The 17836-nt window shown below is 41.6% G+C and overlaps 1 protein-coding gene across 1 annotated transcript; it reads right to left on the bottom strand.

Annotated features, from left to right (window-relative positions):
* Nucleotides 1-3860: 3860 nt before the first annotated feature.
* dlc (deltaC) lies at nucleotides 3861-17311 on the bottom strand. Its single transcript, XM_084020419.1, has 10 exons — nucleotides 17005-17311; nucleotides 16400-16642; nucleotides 16067-16127; nucleotides 15514-15771; nucleotides 14261-14452; nucleotides 12461-12630; nucleotides 11993-12209; nucleotides 6260-6998; nucleotides 5875-5989; nucleotides 3861-5388 (listed from the first exon to the last, which is right to left on the bottom strand). Exons 1-10 carry the CDS (start codon nucleotides 17053-17055, stop codon nucleotides 5383-5385), a joined length of 2052 nt encoding a protein of 683 aa, XP_083876545.1. The 5' UTR covers nucleotides 17056-17311; the 3' UTR covers nucleotides 3861-5382.
* Between the last annotated feature and the right edge of the window lie 525 nt (nucleotides 17312-17836).

Raw genomic sequence — 17836 nt, forward strand, 5'->3', positions numbered from 1 at the left:
TTGTATTATCAGCAAATGTACTTAAAGTATACAAAAAAAAGACTCCTCTGGCAAGTTTCCTCTCTCCTCCAGATCTTAAAATGCATCTTGAAGATGGCAGCAGAGATGTCATTGACACTATTGGCCCAAGCATTCTGTTCATTGTTAACACTTGCTCATTGTTAACACTTTTCCCTCATGTTTTAAGCATGCAGTCGTCCAGCCGTTGCTTAAAAAACATAACTTTGATGCTTAATGTCCAAAAAATTACCGTCACATATCCAAATGACCATTTATCTAAAAGATTCTGGAAAAAGCAGTCCTCTCTCAAATACTGCCATTTCTTAACGTGTGTCTAATGACCTCCTCCCCCTTTAGGCAATATAATCAGAATATATAAGATCTCCTTCCACTTTTATGCTAATGACTCTCAACTGTATCTCCCACTGAGATCTGGGGACTCCCTTCAGACTCTCCTAGAGTGCCTCAAGGAGATTAATGTCTGGATGGGGAATCACTTCCTCCACCTTAACAACGACATAACAGAAGTGATTATCTTTAGGTCCTCCAAATTCACAAACCCCATCATAACTGACCTGGGTAATCTAACCCCAGTCACAAAACCTTTTCCAATTTGGGTGTCACCTTTGATCGTGAGCTCTGCTTTAATAAGCAAATCTCCTCTGTAGTAAAGAACAGCTTTTACCAGCTAAGAATAATCTCTAAAATAAAGGTCTTCTCCATATCCTCTACTCCAGACTGAAGCAGAAAGGCGACAGGGCCTTTGCAGTAGCTGGTCTGCGCTTGTGGAACCAACTGCCACCAAATATATGTGATATTGCTGCCTTTAAATCAAGGCTCAAAACCCATCTTTACACCCTGGCCTTTTCTCCTCCTTAATCGTCCTCTGCACATATATGTTTGACCCTGCTGCCTCTCAACTCTAGAATGTGGATGTTTGTGTTTATGTGTCTCTTTTTATTTTAACATCTTTATTTTTATTTAAAATGTTTAATTAATTGGAGCTCTATGTACGGCACTTAAGTCAGTGTGAACTGTTTATAAATGTGCTTTATAATTTCATTTTACTTACTTACTTACTAAAGGAGGTGATAAAGCCCGGCAATGTCAACATAGGGAGGAGGTCAGGGTGGAGGGATGGGTGACATTCACCCAGGAGACCAATTTTGCTGTCCCTTGTCCAACGTATTGTGTGCAGTATTTTCAATCACATAACATATATATGTAACTGCCATACCTATTTCATCCCCAAACCACGATGTGTTCCTAAACCTAACCATGTAGTAATGGAAGGAATGTAAGGAACTTAATTTACATCACATACATAATGTAACGTTACCCCTGTGGTGAAGTTTGTCTGGCTAAAAGGTCTAGTTTGGCTGGAGAAGCTTGAGTCTCTGAAGTGAGAGATTCAGGTCTAAATAAATGCAACTGCTGGTAATTAGAGAAGGAAAATGAAGAGGAAGAAGAAGAAAAAGAAGAAAAGGGAGAACAAGAGGAAGGAGAAAAAGAAGACAAAGGAGAAAGATGAAAAAGAAGGAGAAGGAGAAAAAGCTCTGGAACACATGTGGTGGACATCTGCGTTAATCAGGCTCTTTGTGACACCTCCCATGCAGACTTCAAGACTCTGAAACATGACACATGGACGTAACTGATGTCCTCTATTCATGTGCACTACAGCGGTGGTTGAACCACCAACCCCAGCAACGTTGGTGCCTTGCTCTGCCTGCTCAGCATCAGGACTTCAATAACAGGCTGCTGTTGGCAGAGCAGGACCTTTGACCTCCTACTTCGAAGTCCGTTGGTTTCACCGTTTTCAGGTGACACTTAGAGGAGTTCACAGTTTAACCTGAGGACAAATTAGTGTGTGTGTGTGTGTGTGTGTGTGTGTGTGTGTGTGTGTGTGTGTGTGTGTGTGTGTGTGTGTGTCAGAAACAAAGCCAACCAGGTGAACAGAAGGTGAGCCAGAGTCTGAAGTTCTCTCCAGTCGCCTGCTGTTTGTTTGCCCATGTGACACGTGGCAGCAGCTACTCATTAACCAGGAGACTATCAATTAACAAACATGGGAACTTAGGTTAGTAAAAGAAAAGACACAAAGTTAGAGCAGAAAAGAAAAGAAATAAAGCAGGCTTCAACCTCCAGGTCTGAAAAGTGAAGCCAATGTTAAAATGCCTTAAACCTGCACTCTTTCTAATGGCCATCAGGGGGTGACTCTTCTGGTTGCATAATGAATAGTCTTATTGCAGAGAAGTCTATGAGAAAATGACCCTATTTCTCACTTGATTTATTATCTCGGTAAACATTGTAAACATGAGTTTAAATTTATATTATCTCAATTTCTAGTTTGAAGTCTTCTTCAAATTCACTACAGCATGATGTTCATTTAGGGCCCACTCAGGGCCATTCAAGCCGTACCCGTACACACAGCAGGCTTGCACTCACACTGTTCAGCCAAAATGGGCCGAGGCTCAATTGCCTCTTGTACATAAGTCATCACCTCGTAATACGACACGCATGACTTGATGTTTTCAAGGACCGCCGCCTCAAGCCATTACAAGAGAGAACAACACAGAGAACACGACTGCGACTGACAAGTCCCATCTGCATATATGTCTAGTAAACACTCGGCCAGAATCGGCGCATTTGAGCGAGCGGCCGTGAGCAGGCAGCGGATTTTGGATGGAGACACATTTTTATTATAAAAGTACCGGTCCGGTTCCGCTCTGGTACCGCTCACACCACGAGTCTGAAGCCCCAAGCCCGACCCAGAATCCCGCTGTGTCTTACAGTCATCAACAGTATTTTCAGTCATAAATCGGCTTGATAGCGATACGGCTGGTGTCTTGTGAGTGTGCCCTTGGTAGACCACAAAGCAGAGTATGCTTTAGGGAGTTGTGATAAGACAGGTCGCTACCACAGCGTTATCTGGTCTGAGGATTGTCCGTGTTTTCGTCTTACAACTTTCACGCTTGCACAATGTGTTTTTACTTCATAAAAGTTAATTCAGCGTTTGGTTGCTCCACCCTCTCCTGTCACTTCTGGTTGCAGAAACAAAAGATGGTGACGACAAAAAAGCAAGACTGTGACAGGCGAAAACCAAGATGGCGATGAACAAAAACACCAAGATGACAACAACATAAAACAAAGATAGCAACGGCCAGAAAGACAAGATGGCAATGGCCAAAATAATAAGATGGCCATGGTCAAAACCAAGATGGGAACTGCCAAAAACCAGGAAGGTGAGGCCCAAAAAACAATATTTTGACGGCCAAGGTGCCAAACTTCAAAACGGTAGCCTACAAACCAAAGAGTGAAGTGGATGTTCAGACTCTCATGTCCATATATTAGATATTAAGCAGTCAGTTAGCATAGCTTAGCACAAAGACTTGATACAGGGAAATAATTAGCCTGCCTCCACTCAGTGCCAAACATCTTATTTTTTTTGTTCTCCACCCCATTGTTTTCATTTTGTATCTTCTATGAAAATGTTTTATCCACTCCCTAAGTCCGTGTTTTGTATCTCTGTTTCTGCCAGACGCTACAAGCTTGTTGTAGTCATTCTTGCTGTGATGTGATGTCATATTTGCTTGACCAATCACGAGTGACAGCACTGCTACCAACACATGAGTTACCTGGTACTACCTGGTACCCAAATTTTGTTCCAGGGATTTAATTGAAATAATGGATTTCTACATGTCCTGATATAGGAAATAACAGCATTGTGGTGCTCATTTCCTACTTTCTTATATCAGGACATACAATTGTTTATTATCTGCTGCATATGTGGTGCATTCAAAAATCACCATATACTGTATGCCACAAGACCTTACAGACACTAAACATGAAGGACAAACACAGAATAACAGGTTACTTTTCTAATTTATTTATGAAAAAATATATTTCTTGATTCTGACTGAGACATTAGCCACATTTACATAGACATATATACAATTCTCTTTCATAAATACAAAATTGTTTACAAAAGGTAAAATTAAATAGGAAAACTATCTTCTGGAGGATATGTACACATTGCATTGTTTTCTTAAATTAACGAAGATAGCACAAAGACATGACTACACAGGAACAACACAGATTTTTGGTATCAAAATTATTTAAAAAAAAGGAATTAAAAGAAATCTCTTTGGAGTCCTTCACTGTTGTAACAGTTTCTTTCTTTAAAATATAAAAGCAAAACAGCCGGAGGTTTGATGATAGGCTGAGTCCTGGAAATGTTGGAGAACAGCTGGTGTCTTTCTTGTTTTCCTTGCTGTGACAGCAGTGGTTGATGAAGGCAGTTTTACAAGTTTAGTTTTTTTCTTTTTGATTCATAGAAAAAAAAATATTATAATAACCTACAACAGTGGGGAAAAAACAAATATTTATAACAGTTAGACAAACGGAAAAACTGATTTAAATTGTAAGATGAATCCAGCTCGACTGAACCTTCATCCAGCCCACGATGAGCTGACGTTTCCTTAATATTTTGTCAAAGGTAGATTATCCATACATGAGGGAACATGTAGCTGGTTCTTAGGTACAAACCTTCCCTGATTCACCTGAAATATTATTTGGACTGGGATTAGAATCAGGGAGTGGGGATCTGCCTGGAATAGTACACGTGATGAGTTTAACAACACATCACCAGCATGAATGTCTCCAGTGGATTTGAATAAGACATGATTTGAATATGAGGCACTAATAAAAACCCTTTTATAAGTCCTGGGTTTAAGTCCTGTTACAGTTTTTCATAAGAAGAGGCACTTCAGAGTTTGGATGTGATTGTAAGGCTGCTGGAGTTCTTCTAAAAGGCCGCAATTTGATTCTTCGACAAAAAACAAAATAAAATGGACAGGGTCACAAACTGTCCAGCTCAGCTTTCAGACAGAATCAGTTATGGTTGTTCGAGCAAAACACTTCCTATGAGCAGGTTCTCTGACGATCTGATTGACATATATTGTGAGATTGTAAGGTAAACAGTTGCCATGGTGATTAGGGAGACACCGATTGGCAGAGAATTCAAATTTTTTTACAGCCTCTGGTTCACGTTTGATCCAAAGAAAATTCTTATATACAGACAGAAATATTATATTAAGATTTAAAGTATAAAAAAGATAAATAGTGCAAACGATGCCAGACATTCACTCTTTCCTCTTTTCTCTCCCCCACTGTTTGTTCTTTCTTTACAGAATTCATTGTCATCCGAAATTTGTAAATATTGAAGCAGAAAGGAATAAAAAACAAGTCCTTTCTCTTTGTTTCTTTCCGTTGAGCAGCAGAAATAAATATTAAATAATATAACGTGTGTAGAAAAGATCCTCTTGGTGAAAATATTTCAGGCCTTCAGCGTAAAAGTTCCTCCGCTGGTGGTCTGAAAACTGGAGGTTATACCTGAGAAAGAAACAGAAGAACAGCAGTTAGTCATTGGTGTATGGGAGGACTTCTTTGATTCTTAAATTGCTATTATTTATGAAACAGGATTATGCATTTGCAGTAAGACTTTTTGCGGATAAAGTGTCACTCCTCGCCATGTGAAATCTATCTGTCTTTCAAGCAAATGTGTAAATATTTACACAATATTTATTTAGTATCCATAAGATACATTAGAAAATGTGAGTGAATTAATTAATCATCAGATTAATCTGTATTAGCAATATTATCAGACCACTGGAGTCTTGACTTGATCATAAATTATAATAAATCAGTGTGCAGATTGTGAGTTATTTAATTCAATATATTCTTATTATTATAGTGATTATTTGTTATTGAATCAGTTTTGTTTGTAGACAATCTGGAGACTGTGTCACACTTGATTTGTCTCTTATGTATCAAATATGAAATACATTTGCATGGTGGTATTGGTAGGCGTGTCCTCACCTCTGTAGCAAACACACACTGCTCCATCTGCTCTGGGATAATGAACACTGGGTGATAGAGACTGTCCTTCGCATAACTGAGAGGAGGGACGATGATGGATGAGTCACACTTCTTACTGTTAGGGAGTAAGAAAGAGAGAGAGAGAGAGAGAGAGGGGGGAGAAAGAGAGAGAAAGAGAAAGAGAGAGAGGAGGGGTTGGTACTGTGGCAACAACGCATATTTAAACAGGAATACTTTGTGAAGGTGTGTGAATGCTCGGCTGATCAGATAACATAAGACAAGCATGCTGCGACCTGCCTTCACATAACGAGATTTCAGAGAAGGAAAAGTAAAAAAAACATCAACAGACACACAAAAAGTCATCAAACCATCATCAGGGCCTTACAGGTCAAACTTGTTCCTGGCCAGGTGCTGCTCATCCTTCGCCAGGTTACAGTCTGCCATTTTGTTTTTAAAAATGGCCATGTTGTCACCGCCGTTCTCCACCAGCGCTGCATCCTTATTGGACACTTTAAGCTGTCCTCCCGGGATTAGGAAGGCTTCCTTCTCTCTCAGGCTGCCCAGTGGTGCTCCTGGTAAGCTCCCGTTATAGGGTCCACCCCCACCAATCACTGCATTACGGTTGTTCACCGCCTCCAGGTCGTTCTTCACCGATGTGGTAATGGCCATTAGTTCCCTGCCTCGGCGCAGCTGACGCAGAATATGGAAGGCGGCCAAGACCAACAGTGTCAGTGTCACCAGGCCGAAGGCAATGGCAGCAATAAGCACAGGAGGGACGCTGTCATTCCCTAGCGGTTTTGTCGGGGGCTTGGTGACAGTGTACTTGCAGCGTGCACCCATGAAGCCTGGTGGACACTGGCACACGGGGCCGGTGAAGTGGGTGTAACATGTGCCGCCATTGTCACAGGGGAACTGGTCGCAGGGGCTGGTGCGCATGGAGCAGTCCTTACTGGTGAAGCCGAGTGTGCACGTGCAGCTGAAGTCATTGATGCCATCAACGCAGGTGCCGGCATTGCGGCAGGGGTTGCCAGCGCAGTCGTCAATGTTTGTCTCGCAGCGAGAGCCGGTGAAGCCGGGTTGACAGCGGCACATGATGCGCTTGCCAAGGTCTAAACAATGAGCACCTGAAGAGAGAAAGACAACAGAAGGTTTTAGTTGAAAACACACAGCTGTTACACAGAATTGTGCAGAGAGATGCCAAAATACAGGATGAGAAGGACAGATCTGATCACATTACACAAAGATGTATGGCTTATGTTTTATGTTATAATCTATCATTGATCTGGTTCAGGAGATTCAAATCAAGACAAATTATCTGTTTAGTGCTTATTGTGCAATACAAGCATTTCACAAGAATATTCTAGACACAATAATGAAAACAAGACAACATCCACCAAATAAATTGACAGACTGTATTAAAATTAAACAACAGGTTGAATAAAATAAATAAGATCAGAGAAGGCAGTAAAAAAAGAGCAAAAAGATGTAATGTAATTGTTAGCGGTGTTGAAATATTGTGTCATTATTGAGTGACAGAAACATTTAAAGGGAGAATAGTGTTTATGTGGTAAATTGAATCTGATTATACCATAGCAGCATGTAAACTAAAGAAGAAAAAAAACAGGGGACCAAGAATGGAGCTTTGTGGGACGCCAGTGGGTCTCTGCCAACCTGAACCTACTTAATACTATGCCAGTAGTCCTGAATATTGTAATCAACTGCATCAAAACAAACCAAAGTTTCATGAGCTTAACACAAGACTTAAACTAAGCAATGTTGTATTACAACTTTACTTTTCCTTCTGTACTTTTCCATGATATGATTCCCAAACCGTTTAATCCTCTACACATTTTCATACACAAGAAGAAGAAAAAGAAGAAGAAGAAGAAGAAGAAGAAGAAGAAGAAGAAGAAGAAGAAGAAGAAGAAGAAGAAGAAGAAGAAGAAGAAATGGGAGAGAAATGTGTGAGTGATTAGAAAAAACAACAAAAATGTTTTCCACCGTCAGTGGATTTACTGACTCTTTTTCATTGTTCTGATTATTTTGTTATGGTTTTATATGATGTTAACGAGTTAGTTACTTAAACATTGCAAACAAATCAGTTTGACATTTACTGAGAGAGGAAAGGCATGGACCTGAGGACACAGTGGGGTCAAAAGTCTGTCTTGAATCAGCTCCATATTTGGATGCTCTGTGCAGCTGATGAGTTGCAACAGTGCAGAGCGCAGCTACAACCAGCCACTCAGCAGTTATGAGGGCATTTTTCTCTCTCTCTGTCAGGCTGAGAGCCAGGAATGATTGCAGATCCAAGATAAGCAGGCGGCAGTTTCTACATGCTAACGAGGACCTGAGGGAGGACAGAAGCTGAACTGGAACCCTTGGACATGATAAGTCAATGTTAACTGTGATATTCAGTGATAACGTTTTATTTTGTAATGTGTTCTGTCAGTGGAGCTGCCTGAACCAGACTATCTGTCGGTTTGACAACAACAGGTGGCTGAACAAAGTCTGAGAATCTGTATCCTTTTTCTTTACTAAAACTGAATGTGGCTGTTTTGTTTTTTTGTTACAATGACCTTCTGCTAATTTACGTCCTGTTGACCACAACTCTTTCACAACGCTATGAAAATCAACTTGCAGAGACTCAAAGCTTGCTGCTGATTGCTAATTCATCACAATAAACATTTTTATTTTTGACCAAAATCAATAGGACTGATCTGAAATACCATCTATGCGGTGCATTTGTGAGCTGGTAAGAAAATCAGACACCCTACACAACTAGGAGCGTTCATTAGGTATGTTGTGTTGACTGTGAAAGATTCTTACTCTGACAAAAGCTTCATGTCTTTGCAAGTTGATTAAACACAAAGAAGGAAGCTCAATCTAAAAACGATGTGAAAATGTTCAACGATGACATAGAGAATGTAAGTTGAAGTAAATTAGATAAATGTGCAGAAACAGACCTGCATTTTGCACGCGACAGTGAGTTGGAATGAGCTTAAGTGATCTTCTAAAACTTTTTTTGGCACAAAAAAGGAATTTCCAGAGAGAAATGAGCCGAGGATCGACCTGGTGCTGACAGCTATATCAGGCTGAGAACCGCTGCCAGCGTTGGCTTCCTGCCTGAGGCGAGTGCATCCAGGTAGAGGGAGACAGACGTGAGAGGTCTGAAAATCTCCAGGGCTACTGCTAAAACAGGCTTGTTTATGCCAACAGTGAGGACCAACATGTTTTTGTAGTCAGACAGAAGGAGATAAGACATGTTGAGAGGCTCCTACGTGACAATCGAGTTGTTTATCTGCCCTCTGACACAAACACACACACACACACACACACACAAACATATCTGATGTGAGCTTTAAACCCAAACATCCAGTGCTTTATTTAGTAGTATAAATTTGAAATAAGTACCACATCTATCAGAATTGAATAAGATGAATCTGAATCTGAATTAAAGTTACAATTTTATGTAGCTGATCTGTCTGTGCCCTGTCTCATCTATAATTAATGTCCACCATCCTTCATCAGCTTAAACACATTTTGAGTTCAAATCTGGCAACACAGAACATTAAATGGTGAATCACTTAATCATATTGCAGCATGCTCACTGTCAATGTTTGTGCTCAGAAACTTTCTCATGAATGTATGAATTACCATTTGAAACGATTCTATTTACAGTTTTTGTAAGTTTGGGATGAGCGATACTGCCTTCAGCAATACAGACATACTGCAAAGTTACTATTGAGGAATTGCAAAGAAGTGAGCAAAAAGCAGCACACTCTAGAAAAAAAAAACTAAATCTATAGTCACGTGAAACATGCAATGAAAATGTACTAAAAGGCCTGTTTGAGTTTATGCACATAAATTATTGGTGGAAGCCACACAGTTTTGCAGATAACACATCTATGGAGCAGAGTGTTCACACTGACACAAAGGTCATCGACTCGAATGAGTCATTTAACATGGATTAGTGCCAATTTACTAGTCCTTGTTATTACAAGTGGCCTTTAAACCGAGATAATTACTCTCCTTTTATATTATTATCAGATCATTACTGGTATTAAATGGAATACTGCTTCAAGTTAATACAACAGGGGATGTGCCTATTAGCTGTGACAGCAATCTGCAATAAGAAATTTACACAGAAATGTCCTTAATCGATTCTTAAGTGAAACTCCTTCAGGAGATAATTTTGATGATTTGTGGTTCATAAGTTAGGTACTCTGAGGTAATTATAAAATAACAGGTGGAAAAAAAAGTTGAAGTTGAAATATGAACATTTCTTCATATGACCTACTTTTTTAAAGTAACATATCAGAATAGATTTTTGGTGTGATGTTGTTTCAGTTTGCTTCCAGAGCTTAAAGTTAGTACTGAAATTACTCTGCATTCAGAGCTTCTATACTAATGCAAGCAATTTTTGACTTTTAGACCTGGGTTAGTTTTTCAAAGGCAGCCCTGAACTCATCTTATCGCCTGTGTTTACTGTCCCTGCAGTACCAACACTGGTGTTCCACAGGGCTCAATTCTTGAGCCACTTCTCTTGTATAACGTCACCAGGATATATATATATATATATATATATATATATATATATATATATATATCTTTATGCAGATGACACACAGCTGTGCATCTTTACTTCTCCAGATGACAGGTTAAGTTTTAGTGTAATTAAGTTGTTTGTGAAGATTTAGATCCTTAAATATGTATCTCCTGTCTGTTCCCTTTGAATATAACCCAATGAAATCCAAAAACCAGCCTCTTCTTGTAAATACTTCGATAGTGATTATTATCAGATGAACTGCTGCATATAAATAGATGATTAACTGAATGATAATCCACCCTCCTACGATATACAGGCGTTCAGCCAAGGACATCACACAGCTGCAAAAAAATAAAGAAGAACAAAAACAATAATGCGGCACTGAAGAGTTTTTGAAGCATCGGGCAGTTTCGGATAGTAAGAAAGCCAATTATGTATGCTCATGATGTGTACACACTGGATCGCATGGCAAACTGAAAACAATGTCCCTGAACCTGCAGCAGGTGGATTTGGTCAGTTAAGATCTACAAACAAAGACGAAAGCTGTGCAGGTCTCAACACCTGGAAACATTTGTGTATTGACTGCAGTCAAACACCAAAAAGGCTGCTGCCTATCTTTTGCTTTTGCCTTGACTGATTAACATTAACTTAACTGCACAATAAACTGTCAGTTGTAGTTCAAGCAGGTTAATGATTAGATCATTAGCTTGCAGCTTCTAAAAAATCATGCCAGACTAGACAATGAATCACCTTCATATCTTGCTCCTGTGGGCTGTAATTCTACCTGCTGTTGTACATGAACCTTTAAACACAATTCAAACATCTATTTAGCATGCCCTTGGACCAAAAACTTCAAGTCAAAACAGCTTGAATTCTTAGTATGCATGAATATCTGGAGCTGTCACGCATGAAATTGAGCAGAAACTGAAGACAGGAAGTTGATGAAAGCTGGCTGCTTGCAAGTCCGAACTTCTAGAAAATCCCTAACTATCATCGAGTTGGATCAGTTGTCTCCATTGTGCTTCTTTCTTTTCTAATTTCAACACTCATCAATCAAAGGTTTGGCTTATTTTGTGGCTGTTTTTTTTATTTATTTTTTTAAAACTTTTTTTTCTTTACTTAGCTGACAAGTACTGACATGAATATCTGGGTGTTTTTGAAATCACATCCCTCAGACATTATTTGCTCCATGTTGATATTCTTTTCTTAAGCATTTAGTAGGAACAGGTTAGTTGAGAACACACAGGATCAGTCCCACAAACAGATACTGTATGAGGGCCTCACTGACAAACACCCACATTTTTCTGCCATCACTGTAATAATAAACCGCAGCAAATCCTGGGAGGGAAAGGGGTGTTAAAGGGTAAACAGATGTTGAATCCACCAACATGGCTGCAGCAAATGCTTTGACTAGACAAAAAAACCTACAAAGACGCAACAAAGCATCACCTAAATCAAGCTCATTCCACTGTGAATTTGAGTGTGTTAATGGAGAGCTATTGGCCGGTTTTGGTTGTAAAGTCAATGCACAGTGAGGAAAAGTAAATGAAGCAGTTTACAGATGGATCGTACCATTAGCGCAGGGGTTGCTGCTGCAGCGGTCGATCCTCTTCTCACAGTTGGAGCCTGTGAACCCGAGTGGGCAGTGGCAACTGTACCCACCAGCGACGTTCTCGACACAGGTTCCTCCATGAAAACACGGCCCGTCTGCGCACTTCATAGCGCTGATCTCGCAGTTCTTCCCGTAGAATCCCTGAGGACACTCGCATGAATAATTGTTCTCCAAATCCTGGAGGAAAGTGGGAAGACACGGTGAGGAGGAGAATATTTCTATGCTTTCTTGTATACTGCTTTTATTTTGTTTCCTAATGTTTCTGTATTGCGCAGATAGTCTTTAACTCATGATGCTCATCTTTTTTCAAAGATTTTAGGAAAAAATGCTATTTGCTAAATTATAAGAATTTGTAAAAGAGCCAATCTAGAAGTCAGTAAAGATGAGTGTAAAGTGACCACGGCATCAGATCTGGCATTTTGACTTACTTTGCAGCTGCCGCCGTTCTTGCATGGGTTGCTGTCGCACTCGTTGGTCTCAATCTCGCAGTTCTTGCCGGTGAACCCGGGCCGGCAGGTGCAGGTGTAGCTTCCCTGGCCGGTGTTGGTGCATGAAGCGTCGTTCTGGCACGGCTTGTGGTTGGTGCAGTAGTTCAGGTCTGTTTTTTTTAGTTTAGAAACAGGATCAGAGGAACAGAAAGGTTTGGTTAATAAAGTTTCTGGAAACATGAGACACAAATCTCTGACTTTTTATATTTCATTATGGTTGTATGTTTTGAAGACATTCGTGAAGATAAACCTGCATATGGATTCCTCTGTAGTCTACCTACTTCAGAGAGACTTCATTCCCCTTTTAAATTCTCTCTGAATTAAGACTTTTGTTTGTCAATAAAGCAGGTGGTCAAACAGTAGATCATTAATCCCTAAATGGCGATAGTTTGCAGCTTTTGTAAACGTTTAATAAGTTGAATTAAGAGTTTATGTGTTTTTGCATGGACGTCTCTGATTTGAATAATCTAAATATTAAAACCTTCCTGACAAAGTGTCAAATAAGATTGATTTGTGAGGAACTGCCAAATAAAAGCTGCTAAATAGCAGACAGGTGACCACTACTAAAGCTTTTGACCTTTACACTTTGCACATATATTGTGCTACGTGTTCCTATCTGCTCAGACTCTGACAATATCCAAATATGCAAAGTTCTACTATACTTCCACTGCTTAGATGGACACATGTTGGTGTGAAAAGGATGTGAGTTTGATGCTCTTGTTTCCAAGATGTCCTTAAACATTACATAACATCTGCACTGTTGACAGCTTCACACCAGCTCAAACTAATAAGGGGACCCAAAGCAACTTTTAAAATAATTCTTTAGTGTTTTCTTCTCCCACCTCCAGTGGAGTCTAGTTGGAAGCTTATTGCTAAATAAAAGTTGTATCTGTGATGGCTCTTGGCTATTTTTAGTAGCATTTTAACATCTCATATTGATAGAAGTTTCTAGATAGATTATCACAGATTCAAACATTCTGAAGTGTGAATATGGTGCTGCAGAATGTGATGCCAAACTCACATTCACAAATTTGGAACTGGAATGTCAAGAAAGGTATAGCTGGGGATTAGTTTGTATATTTTTATTACTTTTGAGGATAGATATTGCTATGAAGATATTCTAGAATTATACATTTAACAGGCAGCAGACCCTAAGTGATACAAACTTAATGAACAAATGAAGATTATATTAATTTAGAGAAACCTTTTAATGCCTGTATGCAGACGATTAACAATTTTATATTCAAGAAAAACCTGCGTTAAAATGACAATGTGAATTTGGGATCACTTTTGAATAACAAAAGTCTGACAAAGCTTTTCCCACACAGCTTTTACATCTCTACAGTCTACCAGTTCATCAACATTGTCATAATACAAAATATCTCTGAAGACATGATGGAGAATCCATCTGCCATAGAAATAAACAGAAAATAACCAGGCAAAGATTATAAAATATGATGGGCGTTATTTGAATAATGCTCAGAAGCATTTAGTCCGTCATCAACCTTCTGATTGACAGTGTTACGAATCTTCATTAATGCCATCTGCAACTGTAAGTCAATCAAAGCCCAGTTATAAAAACAGACACAACATCATGTATTTTGAAGACTGCTTAGTTAACTGCAATCTTTAGTCCTTATCTATATGTTTTTCACCAGACACTTACATACCAAAATACTTCTCTTGTGTCCTAAAATGGACAAAAGCATGCATGTGTTTTTGGATGAGCCAGAAACCCACCTTGGTCACAGTACAGGCCTCCCCATCCCTCCTTGCAGTTACACTGCCATGGCTGCTGGCAGGTCCCATGGAGGCAGCCAGGGTGTCGGGCGCACTCATCGCAGCGCTCGCCCTGCCAGCCCTGCCGGCACACACACTCCCCGGGAGAATCGCAGAAGCCGCGGTCCTCGCTGCACCCCGCCGCACAGATGGCTTATGGGAGGAGGAGAGGGAACGCAGGGAGGGAGCGAGGGAAGAGAGGGAAAGGGAGAAAGGGGGAGGAAGAAGGAGAGAATATTACTGTGAATGCATGTGTGTCTCATGTTCTTCGTTCGACTCACAAAACGACCCTCCCTCCTCTCTCAGGGCCTCACTCACACACACACACACACACCTACAAGGGCTTGTTAAGTACTGAGCGAAGCAGCTGGCCCACACAACAAAAGCAACACATGCTGTCTCTTTTCACGCAAGGCAGCGCACATTAAGCTGCAGCGCGTGTCCCTGTTAAAGCGGGCAGGCAGGCCAGGGGCCGACTGTTGTTCAAGACAAAAGGAGCAGACCTCAGAGCCAACACACACTCTCACACACACACACACACACACACACACACACTGGAAACAACAGAAGCTCTAAGATCTTTTTTGTCCTCCACAACCACCAGGAGCAGCGACGGCATTGACAACTGCTTGACTTAACAATTTCAAGGCTGCTGGACAAAAAAATTAAGCGCCAAGGCTCCTATTCTTAACCCCCCCCCCAATCTAAAGAAACGTTAGGATAAAAATGGAGAGAGGGGAGGAGGGGGCGTCACACTTTGGTGCTGTATTAAAGCAACGCTGAACTCATCCTATAACTTATGTGGTTGTGGTCAGAACTTTTTATTTACACATTTAAAATGCACTTTCTAAAAACGTTATACTGTACAAATATCACACCTTCCTCTAGAGTAGAATTAAAAACACCATAATCCATGTTAAAGTCTCGACAAACTCATTGCTGAGCTCTGCAGGCAAACTGTACACTCCTCTAGGAATGTTATAGGACCGTTTAAGAATATTAAAGAAATGCTGTAGCAGATAAAATATTTAATTTTAAATTCACTTATAAGTAGGAATGACACAAATCGAAACCACTGACATAATATTCACGATCACGATGATCATGCTTTAAAGCTCATTTATTAAAAGACGTTATTCTCTTTACTCTCTTTCATGAGATGTTAGATGTTGAGACAAGCCCAACTTAAAGCTGTTGTGGAGATGAAGACTTACGATCAGAGCAGTACTCGCCCCCCCAGCCCTCCAGGCACTGGCGGCTCCCCTCGGTGTCGCAGGTGTAGTGGCCGAAGGTGTCATTGCGGGGCCGGCAGTAGGCGGAGCAGGCCTCGCCGTGGTAGTGCTCGTTGCATATCACGTGGTAGGAGTAACGCAGCTCACTCTGGTTGCCAAAGTGAACATCCTGTGACCATTCCTCCCCGACAGTCAGCCTGCGGCGGGTCGCCATTCGGCTGATGAGGTTGTTCTGGTTCTCTGGAGGAAGGAGGGAAACGATGGAGAGAGATTTAATAACTGAGGATTTATTCTAAAAGAAATAACAACCTGAGAATGTGTTAAAATAATCTGTAATGGGGTTCAAAGTCACCCGGTAGACCTTTAATTTTCTACAATATTTACATATATTTAACATATTCTGTGATATAAAATCAAATCAGACATATAACAGTATTTCTCCCCACATCAACTCTCTCCTGTCTCTACAGGCTACTGTGTGTGTTTTCAGCGGGAAACAGCGCCGCCTGGCTGTGAAGCTGCAGTGGTCGTTTACCTGTAGACTCGAGTCCTGAAGACTCCGCATTCCAGGCTTCAATGATCAGAGAGAAAGTCCCCTGAAATGAGAGAGAGGATCCGTTAATGATCCATCCTGGAATCACTGACTGCACATGTTAAGTCCTGCTGGAAAATCCATTCATTGCTTCTGTGGTTCAACTTCGTTCTTCTAAATCATGTAAAAAATAAAGTTCAGAAGAGCTCTGCGCTCTCTGAATGTAAATAGTTGAATATAGATGTGCTTTATGATGAATACTGTGAAACACGCCGGTCACTGGAGGACTAAACATTCCGAATTCTAAAGACAAGCCGTGTGATTTTCGTCACCTACCGGCCACTTGAAGTGAAAGGGCACCCTGATGGGCGCGCTCCCGGAGATGGAGTTGGAGTCGGCGCCGAGGATCTCTGTGAGCGCGGTGCCGTACGTGCACGGCGGCTCCGGGTTGATAACGTCCTGAGAGTGTTTGAGGCACACGCGGAAAAATATCTGGCAATCCCGGGACTGGTAGCGACAGATGCCGCGGGCGCTGCTGAAGGAGTCGACCTTCAGCTCGAAGACCCCGGAGGACAGCGCCTGAGGCGGGCAGAGGGGGGGAGAGGAGGTTCAGATTAAATATCTCCCCATACAAGGATTTAATGTCGAGCATATGTCAAAGATAACGTAGAATACAAAGATGCGCGCACACATGCTTCTGCATTAAACTGATGTTCCTGTCGTTTTAATTCTGCAGGCATCGATGCTTGTGACTTCACACTGTCTGTGATGCATCATTTAAGAGTCACACATCTGCAAATATATGATATTAAAATGGAAGTTGTTCAGGTCCCGCAGAAATGAAATAAAACTGTAAAAGCAACTCGGCGCGTAAAAGTGCAGACATCACCAGAAACCACCGAATCTGACTTCCCGTGAGTGTGCTGTCGGGGGATACTCACCGTCTGCGCTGATACAAACAGCAGGAGACACGATAGTAACAAACGCGCCATGGCGTGTTGGTGCGGAGCGTCCAGGGCAGAAAGCTCCGGAGGTCCAAGCCCGGTGAAGAAGTGCGTAAAATCCACACGGGTCCAAATGAAACAGAGCGGAAGAAACAACAAGCCAAAGAACGCTCCGGGGAGAAAATGAAGATGAGGGTAAACGTGAGAGGAGCAGTCGGTGTGTTTCTCAGCGGGCTGGATGGAGAGAAAGAGGAGTGACGAAGGTAAAGATCCGCTCGGCTGCTGAACTCAAGACTGGCAGCTGCGGTTACACCTCCGCTTTATAGCGCCGAGGGAAACGGGGGCGAGGAGGAGGAGGAGGGGGGAGCGAGGAAGGGGGCGCTGCAAAAAATATCCACCTGAAGAACAAATCCTCCGCCGCGAGGTGACTGAACTCAAACTGGAACTTTCCCTCAGTTTAGTCAGTCACAGAGCTTCCTGTCGAACGGGAGGAGCGACTTGTACGGCCACAGGTTACACCTGAGCGTGTACTATTCCCACCTCCGCTGACTGGAAAGCTTCTCGTTGACACGTCGGTTGGTTGACTCTCCGCAGACATGAACCGCGCCAAAATATATGTGACTTTGGAGCCAGTTTGAAGCAACTATGCAGCGTGTTTCTTGCAGTGTGGAGGGCCGAGTCTCGCGTATGCACGCAGGGAGTGTGTGCGTGTGTGTGTGTGCGTGCGTGTGTGTGTGTGTGTGTGTGGGGGGGGGGGGGGGGGGCGCTGCAATTACAGCGGGGGGCAATAGAACAAACTGTCAGGCGAGGGACAAACGCTCCTTTTACT

The sequence above is a fragment of the Eutrigla gurnardus genome (assembly GCF_963514095.1).
Source record: "Eutrigla gurnardus genome assembly, chromosome: 10".
Lineage (NCBI taxonomy): Eukaryota > Metazoa > Chordata > Actinopteri > Perciformes > Triglidae > Eutrigla > Eutrigla gurnardus.

Coding starts and splice junctions, on each gene's coding strand:
- dlc (XM_084020419.1), bottom strand. CDS start 17,055: ATGGCGCGTTTGTTACTATCGTGTCTCCTGCTGTTTGTATCAGCGCAG. Junction 12,631..14,260: donor AGGCCTGTACTGTGACCAAG/GTGGGTTTCTGG, acceptor TAAAAAAAACAG/ACCTGAACTACTGCACCAAC. Junction 12,210..12,460: donor AGAACGGCGGCAGCTGCAAA/GTAAGTCAAAAT, acceptor ACTTTCCTCCAG/GATTTGGAGAACAATTATTC.